The 17,371-nt window shown below is 33.9% G+C and overlaps 2 protein-coding genes across 2 annotated transcripts; one reads left to right on the top strand and one right to left on the bottom strand.

Moving 5' to 3' along the window:
• Positions 1–4,388: 4,388 nt before the first annotated feature.
• LOC104210874 (uncharacterized) lies at positions 4,389–10,670 on the top strand. The gene is made up of 7 exons (XM_009759845.2): positions 4,389–4,980; positions 5,773–6,080; positions 6,394–7,065; positions 7,269–7,397; positions 7,735–7,938; positions 8,433–8,633; positions 10,132–10,670. Exons 1-7 carry the CDS (start codon positions 4,707–4,709, stop codon positions 10,249–10,251), a joined length of 1,908 nt encoding a protein of 635 aa, XP_009758147.1. The 5' UTR covers positions 4,389–4,706; the 3' UTR covers positions 10,252–10,670.
• Positions 10,671–12,315: 1,645 nt separating this feature from the next.
• LOC104210873 (BIIDXI-like protein At5g11420) lies at positions 12,316–16,593 on the bottom strand. The gene is made up of 3 exons (XM_009759844.2): positions 16,168–16,593; positions 14,128–14,640; positions 12,316–13,084 (listed from the first exon to the last, which is right to left on the bottom strand). Exons 1-3 carry the CDS (start codon positions 16,235–16,237, stop codon positions 12,549–12,551), a joined length of 1,119 nt encoding a protein of 372 aa, XP_009758146.1. The 5' UTR covers positions 16,238–16,593; the 3' UTR covers positions 12,316–12,548.
• Positions 16,594–17,371: the final 778 nt, after the last annotated feature.

The raw sequence follows: 17,371 nt of genomic DNA, 5'->3' as shown, positions 1-17,371 counted from the left end.
CAGATTTTCAAGGACATGACACTTGATAGAAAGATGTGGAGGTCGAGTATTAGGGTCGTAGGTTAGGAGGTACTTGCCTTACTTCGTACCTTTGTAAGACTAGTCTGGTAGAGTATTTGTCTAAGATAACTAGTGGCAATGTTGTGTCTACTATTTTGCTTTTCAGTGCAGGACCTATTTACTAGCTATTGCTTTTGCTTTGTATCTTTCTTTTGGATTTCATGTTGTTACTATTTTTCTTATGATTTTTGTGGTGATACTAATATTGTCTCCTTTTGTCTTTTTGTTTTCTTGAGCCGATTGTCTTTTGGAAATAACTTTTCTACTCTTTCAATGTAGGGGTAAGGTCTGCGTATACACTACTCTCTCTAAACCTCACTAGTAAAATTTTACTGGATTGTTGTAGCATTGAACGTACTAGTTTGAATTATAACACATTAACTTGTGTACTGTATCATTACATATTAGGACATCTAGGCCTTCCACATACAGATAGGCGGACCTCCCCTATATTGAGAGGGCTCACGGACACCCGTAAATTCGATAACATTTATATATATATATTTTTTAAAAATAATAATATATTAGTAATAGGTACCTAATATACGTTTAAAAGTGCACCCTGACCTTCAAATCTTGAGTCCCCGCAGCACAATCCCAAAAAAATAGCTCTTTAATAACGGTGCGAAAGTTCTTTCTGCCAAAAAAAAAGTCACGGTTGCATTGTCAAGCAAAAGAAATAGTAGTAAGAGAAAAAGAGAAAAGGTAAAGAAGAAAAATTGCAGGCAAAATCTTTGGGATAGACAAAAGATACGATTATATAAGAGGAAGGCAGTCAATGGTAAAAAGCTGCCAGGTAGGTAAATCACTCAGCCAGCTAGTGTAAGGAATAATTCAGACTCAGAGGTACACACTTTAATTTTGTTAAGGAAAATAATTAAGGAACTACCCACTTAATTAATTACTTTGTTAATCAGGATTACACTAACCCACACCTCCTAATTATTATCCAAATGAAAATGGGAAGGAAGTTTAAAAACTTCCTAGCAAGTAAAGCTAACATATAGACATAATAATGAAAAAATAAAGAAAATAATAAAAACATGTTTATTTCATCCAATTGATACAGACTTCGAATCGCAAAAACACTTCATTTCTGTCGTAAAAAAATTAAAACACGAGACATCATTAATTTAACGGCGGAGTTTACATTTTTTTTACCATGAGACTGAAGGATTTTGAGCAACTAAAGAGGCATTACAAGTTTCGAATCTCAAAGAATTAATACGATGTTTACACGTAAAACGGTACTGATGAAGTTGTTATGTGATTTATAGATAAGTGAAATGAATTGATCCAAAATAATAAATAAATTATATATGTTAAAAATAAGACTTAGCGTTAAAATCAAAGAAAATGGCGGGCCTGGCTCCGGGAGCGATTGTTTCCGAGGACAGAAATAAGAGCAATATAAGTAGAAAGTAAAGTTATATTATAAAACCTGAGAATATAATGTAGCATAAGTTTTTTCAGAAATTTCGTCCCCTTATAATGGTTGTTAAAGCTACTATTTATAGTTATACCTAGGACATAAAATCCTAGGATCAAACCTCTCTTAAATGACAACAAAGAAGGCCATTATTGAATATGTAACGGCAGACTAATGTCAAAATTTTCTGCAACGGCTGCATATTTAATACTAAGAAATATTCTTCAATAAATGCTATATGGCGACAAACAATCAACCCATTGGTGGCAAATATTTAACCCGCTCATGTCGATCGCGTTTCCCTCGGGGTCTATCCGGTGTCAACTGCAATTGTTGTTCCCAGTCTTGGTTCTCACTTGATTTGTCTTCCATTTGTCTCCAATTCCACCTGTCACACTATCATTCAATCATTCAATACGAACCAATTTTGCCCTATACATCCGAATAGCCGTCCACCCAACTACTTAAACTAAAAATAGCCGGTTGAGGTATAATATATGCACAATTTATGTGTATAATTATGTATAATTTATGTATATAGCTAATAAAAATAAATAATGAATATCGCCAGCTATTTGCGTAAAAATAAAGAAAATGAGTGTACAACTAGTACTGATCACTCAAGGAGGGATCTGAATCCTTCAACGGGTCGAGTGTAGAGTCGAGGGAGATAAAATTTAAATAAAGAAAGCAAATATATATAAAAAGCATCCCGTATATTCAGCTGTAGAAGTAAATAAGCAGAGTCAGAGTTAGTTTATTGAGCGTTAAAATTATATTTGTACTGAAAAAATCATTAAATATATAAATATAATTAAGTAACTAAGACGAGCTATGGATTCTGTTGCAAATTCAAAACTCATAAATTTTAATAAACTAGATTTAGTGTACGCGCTTGGCGCGTGTAGCACATATCAAAAGAAATAATTTTTTTTAAAAATAACATAAAATAATACTATAAAGATGTATCTCTCTTATAAAATAAAGATGAAAAAATAACAATTTCTTGGAAATAATAAATAATCATATGTTAATTATAGGAGTAATGTTTGATTGAATGGTAAAGTTGTAGTTTCATTTATATATATGGGACCAAGCTAGGAATACATGTATTTATGCAATATTGTGCATTACCAATAATTGAAAAGGTTTTATCCATATTTTACTTATTCTATGAATGTACTAAAATTTGTATCCTTATTCTAATCATGTGTTAGTAATCACATTAGGCATCCCAACTTGACAAATACTAACTGTTATTTTTAAGGGTCTGGATCCAGTCTAATGGTTCTTTTTCCAGTTCGTTTTCATTAGTTGCTTTATTGTATAAAAATATTGTAGGAGTAATATTTGATTGAAAGATAAGGGTTTCGTTTGATTTCAGATATCGGACCTATTTAGGTAATGTGCGTTTATGCCATATTAATTTATAATTATCTGAGTCTGACAATTGAAAAGGTTTTATCCATATTTTCTTAATTTATGAGAGTGCTAAAACTTGTATCCTTATTCTAATCATGCCTTAATAATCACATTAGGTATCACTAACTATTCTGATAAATGATATCCCAATCGTATCTTACTCTACATATGATGTTTTACTAAAGTATTTCATCCACATGATCGATTACATAATACAATCATATCTTATTCCTATTAGTGAGACAAAGAATATATACAACTCTTATTAAAAATAATTTTTTATCTTATATATGTGTAAGGCGGGTACTAAGATTTGCTTATTAAATTGACTAATTAGTTGAATGTTGAGTAAAATTAACTTATATAACTTATAAGCTTACTCAAAAATACTCTTCTTCATTTTTGCCTGATTTATTGGGTCTGTATCGTAATTGATTGGATTAAAAGTAACGACATATAGGACTAAATTTAAATAAAGAAATTAGTAATAGACTACTAAAATAAGAAAAAAATTCAAGGACATGACTAAAATGAAAATAAATAAGTCATAAAATATAAACTAATGAATTAATAAGTCATCTTGACTCTTGACACAACAAAATAATATTCTTGGAATCAAGAAAAAGATAATCTAAGGAAAAACCTATGGCAAAAATTGGAAAAAGAAAGTCACATAAACACGCAGAAAAAACGAACGACAATTATATGGGAAACCGAATAGTATTTGGTTTATCGATTTGGTAAAATCTTATTTGATATTGAAATTCCAATTTTAGAACTTTTTACATAGTTTAAATACGAAAACACTTAATAATTAAAATTATAGTGTATTTCAAAGTCCTAAAAATTAGGAAAAATAATTAAATGACAATTCTACCCAATATAAAATCTGATTTTAAGAGGTAAAAAAGACGAACGACATTTCGCTAAAGGCCTTCGTGCTTTTAATATAGCATATATATAGATTACTTATTACTTCCATCATATTAAAAATAGTAGTTATAAGTATTTACATGATTACTTTATATATGACTTAATTGGTATAAATATTCTTTATATTATCACATTGTTTTCTATTCACTTGCTAGTTATATTTGAATTATATGGTACTAATACAAAACAAATTTATACTATAAATTAATAATAAAAAGATTCTTATACCATATAAAAGGGATATGTTAGTATGATTTATTTCCATATACGATCAACTAAATTTTGAGATTAATAAAAGGACACTTCAATACGAAGAGTCTAAAGTCAACAAATTAAAAGGGAGAAAATAAAAATATCGTTTAGCAAAAGACAACTCGACACAATTAAGGAAGACAAAAGACAGGAAGGGGGGAGTTGCAGGAGGGGGTAAGGGGGAGAGAAGAAAAACAGTTCAAAAATCTCCCGGCCGATTGACCAGAAGTCTCCTCTCTGTATATATATATATATATATATATATATATATATATATATATATATATATATATACTTTTTCAACAGAGAGGAAAAACTTTCTCTGCAAAACGGAGAACAAAATTCTTTATTTTTTCCTCAAACTTTAATTTTGAATCAATTCTCATAACGGATACCCCACCCGACCCGGAACACCGAGACTCAGCATCTTCACTCACCGGCGTTCTCTTCGCCGCCGGCGAGATATGGCCGTTGCGCCACAGCCGTATCGCGTGGATTTTTCTAGAATTTTATTTCGTCTTCGATCTATTATTTCTCGAAGCCCTACCTGAAGAGGAAAAACATTCTCGAATCTCGAACATTCTAGAATATTATTTGGCTAATTGGAATTATGATAATGGCCTCAGGAGGGAAAGGAATGTTGGAGAAGGGGAAGAGATGTTTGAAAATTGTATATTTCATGGTGGCGATGTTAGCGTCGCTGTTGGTACTATCGGCGCCACTGCTTGTGGCAATAGGGGATGTATTGGTACCAAGTGTGTTAATTTCCAGCTTCACGTGCGTTAAATGTTACAGTTTCAAAGAGCATTTGCGTAGATATGCTTTCAAAAGCTCCTTGACGGACATTCCTCTCGTTTCTGTCATGAGATCTCTTATCATCACCTGTATGTCATTATTATTTCTGTTTTCTTTTCCATGTTCAACAATGTATTCTACTTATTTGTTGTTATCTGATTAAATATTGATATTGAGGATTGTATAGTGGATTCTAATTAGTTTGTGTTGTGTTCGTGTTGCTGTGTTCTTCTGATTAATGCATACTTCATGTAATTCTAACGGTTGGTTTTAGATTAAAGCTTGCGTTCAATCTGCATCTGCTTTTATGTCCAACTTGCTTATGTTTTTGTGTGCACCTCGACTATCCCACCGGTACCTGCAACCTCCCACTAACACAGGTACTATGTAACTCCGCTTACCAAGGCTTAGGCGGGTATTTGTGGATGGATATTACTTGGAGCTTGATGTTGGAGTTTGGCTTTGCATCGTGTGGTTCCCTGATGTAACATCTTAAATTTGGTGCTGAATATCTGAACCCTTTTCATGATGCCTCTTTAGATGATTTCTTTTTTCCTTTTGATATGGTAAAACTCAGCAAGGCCCTCCTGCAAACCGACTTCCCTACCTAGGAGTCCAATAGTGGCCTTTCCTGTCTTGATCCAGGGTGACTCGTGGTTGAGGGTCCTTACCACTAGGCTATCTCTCCATTGTCATGTGTTCGGATGACTGAGTTATATTAGTTTCACCTTAGCTTGAGCTTGTTCTTCTGAGGTTTAATGATTTGTCAAGGTTTAGCATTTTAGGTATCTGAATTTAAAGTCTTTTGGCAACTTTTTTGTGCGTCTATTATCTGGCTACTGTTTGCTACAAGACTAATCCATGTTAGTTTCTGGTGATAGGTGTTTATTCTTTGTGCGACGGCCCTGCACTTTCACATGGACCATACCTTGCAACGGTTACATTCTGTTCCATCATTTCCGTGATTCTTCTTTCTATCAAGGCTTGTGTTTTCTCTGTCAATTCATACCTGGAGATTGAAGCTTCATCTTCAATCTCGAGACAAAAGCTTCATTTGAAAAAGTCATGGGGGATGCCCGTGTTGTTTCTTTCTTCGGTAGTCTTTGCTCTTGGACATACTGTAATTGCCTACAGAACAAGCTGTCGTGCAAGGAGGAAGCTTTTGTTTCACCGAGTTGACACAGAAGCTGTAAGCTAATATATGTTCTCTGTTTAGTATCTTTTGCTCTTCTTGAATGTGTTTCCCTCATTTATACTGTGGCCCGATTGGAAAACAATTCTGTAATTTTCATAAAGTGAGCATGCTCTTTTCCTGACAAACTTATTAGTAATGGTTATATATCGATTTACAATTTAAGTGCATATTATTTTCCTAGGAAATTTAGATCTTAGATATTATTTATGTAGTTTGTTTTCTTGATTTATTAATAACCTTTTCGCAAGAAGATACAGTTTACCGGAACCTATAAATTTTTGACAATTGGTTTCCTCTATAATTACAGGTCCTTCCTTGCAAAGTTGTTTTCTCTGCATACAGTAAGGTACCACGATCTCCAATTCCTGCGAGTAAAACTAGAACTGAGAGTGAAATGAGGAGAAAACTTGCAGGATCAGCTCATGAGGAGGGGGAAATCCCTGCTATATTGCTTGCTGATGTTGACAGTTCATTCATTTCTTGTCTTGGGCTCTCTCTTCATTACAAACTTTGCTTGCCTGGCTCACCTTACTGTTCTTTATCCTCCACAACTTCTTCTGCTAGTCCGTTGCATGTTTTGTCAAAAAGTGATTATCGTATTCGGAGGAGCTACAGTAGTCAATTTCATACCAACTCTCTCTATGTACCTCTTTTAGACGTGTCTCCAACTTCCCCAGTCCTGTCTGGAGAAATCCCTAGTTTCAGCCTAGATGAAACTGGTGATGAAGATGAAATTGGTAAGTTGGGGTCTTCACCTCCAATACGAGATGTAGAAGGAAATAATCAGTTTGGAATTGTTCTAGTTCACGGTTTTGGAGGTGGGGTTTTCTCTTGGAGAAATGTGATGGGTGAGCTAGCTCAACAGGTAGGTTGTGCAGTCACTGCCTTTGACAGGCCAGGATGGGGATTGACATCTAGGCCACGTCAGAGAGACTGGGAGGAAAATCAATTGCCTAATCCGTACAGGATCGATAGTCAGGTATTCTCATGCTTTTGATTGTATGTTCTAATGAAGCTTCTTGTCAAATTTAGCATGAAAACCACACAACAGAAATGAGAGCAAGAATGTTAAGTAGCAAGAGCCAGAAAGTGAGAAAATTTTCTGGGTTTCTTGATTTGGGAGATTGTTACTTTTCATTAATTTAGGCCTTCTATTGAACTGTCCTGATTTTTACTTTTCAGGTTGACCTGCTCCTCTCTTTCTGTTCGGATATGGGTTTTACTTCAGTTATACTTGTTGGTCATGACGATGGTGGATTGCTTGCTCTGAAGGCTGCACAAAGAGTTCAGTCATCCGCAAATTCGATTAATGTGAGTTGAGTTCTTTTTTATATGTGAATTAATGTGAGTGACTTGCGATCATGCTTTCTTCTTGGCATGCACCTTTATGCGCATTACTGTTAACAGAACCGCATGAACTGAAAACTTTACGAAGCCATGATTCAATAATAAGAAAATGTCAGCCCCGGTTTTTGCTCGAGCAATTTTAGTTCCCATAGTGAGTTGCACACTTATATATTGTGCTATTCTATTACTCAAAGCACTCTAGAATCAGTTTTAAATTCAAATTGCTGGTAAATGATATTCACCTCCTTTGCGTGTTGTTCCTGAGTGATATTTATCTTCTTGATTATTTTTTGCCTTCTAGGTCCATATCAAGGGGATTGTATTATTGGGTGTTAGCTTGTCAAGAGAACTGGTTCCAGCCTTTGCAAGGATATTACTGCGTACTTCTCTTGGAAAAAAGCACTTGGTGCGTCCACTATTGCGAACAGAAATTACTCAAGTTGTTAATAGACGTGCATGGTATGATGCCACCAAGTTGACAACGGAAGTTTTGGGCCTATACAAGGTATATAATGTGTTCTAGCTGTTGGTATTGATACTGGATTATAATAACTATTCTTTCTGGAATAAAAATGACACTGTCGGGAATGGTTTTAATGCGCTCCATTTAGATTCTCCCCAGTTGGACAGTTTGAATTTCAAAATTGTGAAATGGACAGGATTCTTTTCTGCGCTACTGTTTTGGATAGATGAATTTTTATTGGGCAAAATAATTAACAAGGAGTAGACATTAAAAGGAGCGGAGACTCACTACTTGGTAGAGTCCGTAAAGCGTCTATGCTTTCTTAACTTGATTCTGTAATATATGTACCTAGAGTTGAAACACCATCAATTTATCTTTAGTTGAAACATTTGTAGCTGGATCAATATCCAGGATAAATTTGTCTCCCTTTGTTTTCTTACTTTAAATACTCATGTCAAGTCCGCATTTTCACTCTAGATATTAATATATTATGATATGTTCATGATATCATCCTTTTTGCTTGTATGTGTAATCAGGCACCATTATGCGTAGAAGGATGGGATGAAGCACTCCATGAGATAGGAAAACATTCATCTGAAACAGTCCTCTCACCAGAAAATGCGGCACAACTGCTAAAAACAGTTGAAAGTTTACCACTTCTGGTGATTGGAGGTGCTGAAGATGCACTTGTACCTATAAAATCTGTTCAAATAATGGCATCAAAACTTGTAAATTCTGTGAGTTCTCCCTCTCTCATGATGCTTGATCATTTTAGTACTAGTCTAGTTTATATCATCGTCTAGCTTGTATGGTATAGAGGTATGGAATGCCTAGTTCTTCTTAGATTTTATGTTTTGTGTTTTATGAATTTACAGGTGTTTCCTTCTCGATTTAAAAACATATGTTTTCCTTTACCTCATACTACCCGTTTTATGCAACATATTGTTTCTGATGGGAAACGTGTTGAATTAATTTCAAAAGCTGAAATCTTTTCCTCTAGGCATTTTTGGTTTTAAATTTACTCAATTTGATAACATTTTGTACTGTAATTAATAAAATTTACTCACTGGGCATGTTGTTGTTGATGATATTTTGAACTGTGGGGGCTGAAAACTGAACTATTAAAATGTTATTTTAGTATATCATTCTTGGTGATAAAAAGCTTGTTTAGTTCTGTGGTAATTGAATAGTGATTTTCTTATCTTTGTTGTATTGGTTTCCATTATAGAAGCCCAATTTTTTTAGATAGATCAGTAAGTTATTATTTCCATCCTAATTAATTAGTAATCGTTTTTTAATAACAAACAAAGAGCTTAATATCAAAAGCTTTCATTAGTATGAGAATCTTGCCTCTCCTTATGATGGGATTCCGGAGTTGATTCTTGAATATGAAAATTAGGAAAATCTCTGGGAAACAATATTATAACACTACGTAGAAGGAAATAAAAGAATCATGGATTGAGTTTTTGACTCTAAGCAATAAAAATTGTTGCTTTAAAGCCATAGTACAACTATTGATGCACAAAGCAATAAGTTAGACTAGTTAACAACTTTTGTGAATGCTGATCTCTTAAAGATGTTTTCTGAGATTCCATTTTGTTAAAGTAAAAGAACTTTTTGGTTCTAATGTCAAAATAAAAGGTCGAAGACACAATATTGACATACTACGGAAAAAATGTTTTGAAAATGAAAAGGTTTTGGACAGGTCAGCTGCCATAGCACAAGAAGAAGACACGCAGATGAGTTTTAAAAGGATTGTATTTGAAACATCTTTCATATAAAGAATGTACATTTACTAGGTCTCCACATGGAATCCCTATTGGCCATCTCAGGCAAATAAAAGAAAAGGAAACTACTTTTCAGATTTTCCGTACACAAATGGCACACTGTTCAGAAAGTGAAAAAGAATCATTGGTATTCCAGCTTTAGTACTTGTAATTTCGTGTTATGTCTCAAATGCATATGTTTAATGTTGCAGTTTTGCCACATGTATACTTGCGTTACTACTTTAAGTTTAATGTTTTGGTGCATGTTACGAACAAGTATTCATTACTTGCAACCTTTGGAATGGAAACTAAATTGATTCTGCTCAGCCCTTTTTCCCTATTTTGGAGTCGGAAGAATTTCTAACTAAGAGTGCTAGTTCCGGAAAATACATATTGTATGCTGTTCATGTGCATTAACTGCAAAATTTGAAGCTTATTTCTGCAAATCTGACAATATCTCAACTTACAGAGACTGGTCGCCATATCTGGCTGTGGACATCTTCCACATGAGGAATGTCCCAAAGCATTGCTAGCAGCCATGTCGCCATTCATCAATAGAATTTTAGTGGAACCACAACTGCAACATTAATAGGGCGCTCTATGTCAAGTCACAAGTATTTATTCAACTGAGCTTTTTCCCAATTTTACATATATCTTTTGTAATTTTTCTTTTCTAAATTTACTCAAAAGGTAGAGTCCAAGTCCATCTCTCCTTTTGGTAGCTTTGATTGTGAATTTGCAGCTTGAGTGTTAGAGCAGTTTCAAATGTATCCTTTTTCCTCCCTCCTTTCTTCTTATTTTTGTTTTGCAGATTCTTATGCCCGGTTTTGGTTTCTGTTATTCACCACATAAAGAGTGGCGATAACATCTGTGTACTATTATTTTTTCATCTGAACATTGTAGCAGATTTCCTGCTACAATCTCTCTCTCCTCTCTCTCTCTCTCGTGAAAACCCTGAGGAACTGAATGATTGACTATAAGAATGTCAATTCTTTTTTGTCACACTTATTTCTGTTTGTACGTGCTTGTCATGGATAGTATGCATTGATATATTTGGTTGTAAACAATAAATTAATAGGGCGTTCTGCTATTTTGGTTCATCATATTGTATGATTATGGCCTTTTGCATGATTTCTGAAGTTCGCTTGAGAATATTTCATTTGTAAGGTCCTTTTGAGTATAGGAATTGAGGATTCTCAATTCATAGCAACTAACCATGACTGCGTTTTGACAATAGAGAGGGAGAAGGATTATGAAACTTTGGTAATTAAGTGACTGATTCTTTTTTTTTTTTGGTTTTCCACCCGGTGTCCGGTACCCACATTGGTAATGGCAAAGCCACATATTGATAAGGGTGGTCCCTTTGTCGAAAAATTGCACTGTTTACATAGGTAAAATATTACATTTTAAAAATATATAACACATATTGAACATCCTTTGTTGGAATTTTTTCCACTTCTTTTAAATTTGAATATCCTTGGATAAATTCCTAGCTTGCCACTGCACATTGAAGCCCGACTATATTCGGATTTGTGTCGGGTAGGGCCCCATTTGAGAGGTAGCACTCCCTACCAAGGATCGCTACCAAAAAGGATTGAAACCTCTGGTTATTGGAGGAGCAGCCCCATCTGCTGCACCACATCTATTCTTAAATCTCAAGGAGGTTAGTTTTACGAATCAAAACCTGGAGAGAGCTAGGTCTCTGAAATTATTCCTAAGAAAATTGCAATTTATAGTGTTTTTCATTATATTTTTGAATTTATCTCAAATTTGATTTAAAAGAAAGAATTACTTTGGTCTGATCGAACTCCTATAACTAGTGAAATTTACTCTCAATAAGTGGAAGGTGCTGAACAAATTGGGGATATCTGCTCGTGTCACAGAATACTTGTTCTAACTCGAGATTGGTATTGAAATCCAAATAGTTTTCCACAATAGTTGACTTTACCACCAAAATTCATAAATGTGTGAATTTCATTCTGCATTACTATTTGACTATTTGTTTTAGTCTACTTATTAAAACTTCTCTAAGATGTGTTGATCTGTTGGTAGAAAAGGAAAAGGAGGAGAAGAAGCTAGCATGCCATCTACATAAATACATTTCTAGCCACTACATGGTTAATTTATAGAATTTATAAATAGGACAAAAAGTTGTTACAATTATATTTGTTCTTTAATTAAAAACATCTTGAACTCAAAGAAACCAATCTTTTTATTAAAGAAATTCGAAGGAGTGCACATGTCCTAAGAAAATTCATATACTCCTGAGAATTAATTGGAAGAAAGATTGAAACTCATTTCCTCTAACTTTCTATGGTTCTGGAAAATATAAAAAGTTACTTCCTCTGTTTCAATTTATGAACATGTTTGACTGGGCACGGAGTTTAAGAACAAATAAAGACTTTTGAAATGTATAGTCCTAAACAAGTCAAAAAGGGGTCAAGAATATTTGTGTGATTATAAAAGCTTTTCATTAAGGGTAGAATTGTATGTTTAAGTTAAATTGTTTCCAAATTTAAAAAGGGGTCATTCTTTTTGAAACGGGCCAAAAAAAAGTTAGGTTCACATAACTGGAACGGATGGAGTAATAAAGAAGTGATGATTGAGACTTGAGTCCCCAAATCCAATTAACGAAAAGAAGGAACACATACTATGCTGAACCAAAAAGGTTACTATTTAATTTGATTATTCGAAAACTTTACTAGGTACATGTAAAATGCGACAAATATAATGTAAAAAAATACATAATTTCAACTCTCTTGCTTATGTGACAGGCAAAAGCAACACATCAACTATCGTATTATAAGGAATAACATCTCAATATTCCGTCACATGCATAAAACTTAAACTCAATCAATAATTATCAGACTCAATTAATTAAAAAACCTATGGATGACGGGGATTGCGAACTCCAACCAATCTCACATCATCAACCACAGGACCACACAAAGAGCCAGAGTTATCACTCTTCATATGATAATATGTGCTCAAAAACCTAACTCTCGTACGTGGAGAAATTGCTGTGAACCTAAGCCTAGACCTTTTGACTCCACCTTTGCCTTTAGATTCATAAGGAAATTGCATAGTAATTTTCCCTGCAAATGCTTCTACAAGCATAGATCCTTCACAAGAATTACTAGCATCTCCAATTGAGAAAATAAGATCATATACTTTTCCAGGTCTAGTCCTCACTACTTGTGCTATGGCACTCTCTCTTCCGGCCACGAGCTCGACGGCGCGCTTGCCCTCGGGCACGGTGAAGTGTTCAGCGTCAATGTATTTTACTGCTTTAAGAGATTCAATCATCCATCCTAGCAATGGAGAATGGTCATCTTCAATGTTGGGAGGAATTAGAACACCCCATGTTGTGTTAGGAAATATATATGGACCCTCCTCAAAATTTCCATTCTTCAACATGTTGCCTGCATCCATATATATATCATCAATATGTTAGCAATATGGCATCCTAGTACAACAACAAATCGAGTGTAATCTCACAAATGGGGTCTCGCGAGGATAGTGTGTACACAACCATACCTCTACGTTGTGAAGATAGAGAAATTGTTTTCGATCGTAATGGAAATATATAACTCCCATTTTCGATTTTTAGAATTGAGACGAATATCATCATACTAGTAGTAAATATAAACATATATATATTGTCACGTCACGTACTCCTTGAATTTTTAATTTACATAACACTCAAAGAGTAAAAGAAGTTTACCTTATCAATGTAATTTAACTGAATATAGCAATTATAGGTTATTATTATGTTTTCTGGATTACTATGCCATACTTGTTGGACAAAGTTATTACTTCCACCGTTTCAATTTATGTGAATCATTTGATTGAGTACGAAATTTAAGAAAAGAGAGAAGACTTTTGAACTTGTAGTGTAAAATGAGACACATACAGCTTGTGTTGCTATAAATCATTGCATAAAGGTAAATTTTTTCCAAATAAGGAAAGAGGTCATTCTTTTTTGCACGGACTAAAAATGAAATAGGTTCACATAAATTGAAACAGACGGAGTACTTGTTTTTCAACGGATCATAACTTGAAAAGATAAATTAAAGATCTATAGATTATCAACACACAAACTTAAATCAGAGTAAACTAGTGATTTGGGAAGGATATAATTTATCTTACACCTACTGATAGCGCGAATGAATTTTTACACAATCAGTTGCGCAATTTAACATATTGTAAAAAAATATTTCCCTTATTTTTCAAGTTACTAACTGCACTCATAGTCATGAGTTTTACCTTTAAAGTGCAAAAAAATTATGTCAGTCATAGAAGTTAAATCCACTAGAAAAAGAATATAGATAAGGTTTTTTTTTTAATTTTTAGCCCGCGCCAGATATTATGTACATTTAATAACCGAAAAAGTGTATAGTATTTGTATAATTTTTATATATAACATACAAAATATATATATATATATAATTGTAGCCTAACTTACCTTTTGGTCTTTTAGGAGTTTTCAAAGCCTTAAGAGCAACAAAATCAATGAGTGGACCACAAGCTGGATCCTTTTCCACTGCAGGATTATGAATCACAACATCAATTTCATTAGCCTCAGCCAAGAAACCCCAAGAATAAGAATCCCAACCATCAGAACTATACATAGTTTGCATAGGCAACATTCCCCAATCATTTGGCTCAGAATTAGGCGATACAGATACGTTGAGTTTCTCTTCTTGTGCACAAGTCCTTGCAAATACAAATGAAAGAGAATAGAATACTCCTTTTGTTACTTTTACTTTGGTTTTTATTGAAGCATCTTCCCCAAGTCTAACTGCATAATCTCCAACAGGCACTGGAAGTAACATGTCACCTTGTGTTTGGCCTGATTTAATGTACTCTACGTACCCTGATATTTCCCAGTTAGGAATAGCGTGACGGTTTACCACTTTTGTGCCTTTCATTTGGGATGGTTTTGGACCTAGCTCGAAATTGCCATTTGGTAATATTCCTGATCAAATAAACAAGAAAATGGATTATAAAATGAACTATTGTTACATATATAATGTTAACCGCAGCCCGATACACAAGGCATACAACATACTCATTCAGAGGCGGATCCGGGGTTTTAAGAGGATGGATGCACTGTTGTGAAGAGTTGGATCTAGAATTTAATTATATTTGACTGGTTTAACTTTAGTTTCTTACCATAAAACCACTGTACTTTTGAAATTATAGGTTCAAAATTATATTCTTCTTAAAATTTTAGTTATTTTGAAGAAATATAACATTATTATACATGATTCAGGGAGAGGAATATGGGTTCATGGGACCCATATACATCAGCTTGGATACACCTCTGACATTCACGCAGGGTTCGGGAAGAGTCGCCACCACAAGGGGTGCGATATAAACAACACATCCTAATGCAAGCATTAATCGTTACTTACAAGGCTCGAACCCATGATCTATAAGTTAGAGGGAGACAACTAAGAATTAAATTAGATACATTGACCGTGTAATTATTTTTTTTAGCTTGTGATGGGCACATGATTGTGTAAGAAAATTTATACCAGTGTACGTCAAACTATAGTACTTATTCTCAAAAAGCCTTTAATCTAACTACTAGTGTAGATCTTGTATCAACTCGAGGGATCTAAGTTTACATGGATTTACTAAAGTAATATTTAAGTGGGAAAAAAGAGCATGGCCTGTTGGTACAACCATCATATTCTCTTTAGTTAAAATCACATGAAAAAAGCAAGTGCAGAACGTGTATATTTCTCTCTCCTTCCCTTATTCCTTTGGCGAAGCTATATGTGATCACCCTTCGTCAGAAAATTACATTTAATATATAAGTAAAATATTAGATTTTAGAGGTATATAATATATATTGATCAACACTCTTTCTCGGAGAATATTTTTACTTTTTTAAAGTTTGAACACCCTTAAGTAAATTTCTGGCTTCGCCACTGCGGCTTATTCATATTTAAAGTTTGTTCATAGTCCGATTTGATGCGATTTTATTTACAAAAAATCCAAATCAATTACTAAATCGGTTTCCTAATTTCCTAGCTGTTCATATTACCACTACTCCTAGGAAACTAGGACATATAGTCAAACCTGTAACAACCTTATTTATTCCGAATATTTTTGGATGCTATAGCGAAATGCTGTTATAGAGAACATATTTATAACATTATAACATGAAACTTAGTTTCTTAAAAACTTGGCTTTTATAGTGAAGTGGTGTTATATAGAGACGTTATAGAGTAGTATGACCATATATACTACTACTATATAGTTTGTGCTTCGCACAGTCATTTTTATCGTGAAGAATATACTTCAGATAAGATTTTACCAAACACTATAGCCTGCATGATCACGAATACAATTTAATTCCATAATTAAATTTTCATAATATAAACCATAACAAGTTTTAGTATCAATGCGCATAAAATGAAATGGAGAACAAGAATTATAATGATCAGATTGAAAACACAAAATGAAAACGGATATTAAAAGAATAAAAACTTACCATCCTTTTGAGATGAACAAACATGTATGGTGGCACAGAGCAGCACCAAAAATATGGCTGCTTTCTTCATTTTTCAAAGATAGTCAGACTCAAAGAGAAAGAGAGAGAGTGAGTGAAGATATGCTGGATGAAATTTACAAATGATCAACAGGCTTTTATGAATTTCTACTCGTCAAATTACCCCTAAGACAGAAGGAAATTACAGTAACTGCCACTATTTCTCTTTCCTAGTTGATACAGTAAGGAAGCAAAAGTGCACGTGCAATCCTCGTGCTGAGGGACAAAGATTTGGAATAAACCTAATTAAATACTAATATGCCTGTGAAATTCATTATCCTGTAGTAAATAAACCTAAGCTTACATATATATAATACTCTCGTGGGCATAGTGGGTTCAAGATTTGAAGGCAGTGAATGCATGGTTGATGGGTGCACTCGATCTTAATGAATATATATATATTTTACGTATTAGATAATTTATATACATAATACTGATATACACAGATCGAATTAATATATATTTAGCCTACGAATGATCGTCGTCTTCCCTCCGATCATCCTCAAAATCTCAGGTACAATGAATTATAGTCAGACAAAGGTCGTATCTGCAAGTCAAGATTTTGACCAGCTAGCGGCGATTGGACATGCTCTTCTACTAGTAGTTAGCTGAGAGTAACGTAGAGGAGCTAAGAATTTTTATTAAGGAATATCAAAATATAAAGAAATAAACTCACCAAGAAGTCAAGGGATGACATTACATAGTATATATACATATTTTTAAAAAGAATTACCGAGCTAAATAATGTAAAATGTCAACGAAGGGTATCGCCTACTGACACCCTTGAGTGCATGTGGCTCCGCCACTGTAATCATCTCATTCTGCTACTTTTACTTCATTCTTTTCACGTACAAAATTCAACTTTCATTGCAATGGTTAGGATAACCAACGACGACAACAACTAGCCTTAGTTCCAAATACGTATTATTATTATTTATATACTTTCACTAGCTCAAACTATTATGACAATATTGTTACGTTTTCTTGGTAAATTTACCATATACTGCTACTACTCTCTCTTCATCTTTTTCAAAAAATGATTATATCTTGTAAAAGCTAGTCCAATGATCAGTTGGAATGGACAATTAACTAATGGGAGTATATAGTTGAACCAATCACAGAGAATTCCAATACTAAACTTTAGATG

This window comes from Nicotiana sylvestris, chromosome 6 (assembly GCF_000393655.2).
Source record: "Nicotiana sylvestris chromosome 6, ASM39365v2, whole genome shotgun sequence".
NCBI classification, from domain to species: Eukaryota; Viridiplantae; Streptophyta; class Magnoliopsida; order Solanales; family Solanaceae; genus Nicotiana; species Nicotiana sylvestris.
Note: the sequence above shows the minus strand (reverse complement) of the source record. Positions and strands in the feature narration are given on the sequence as shown.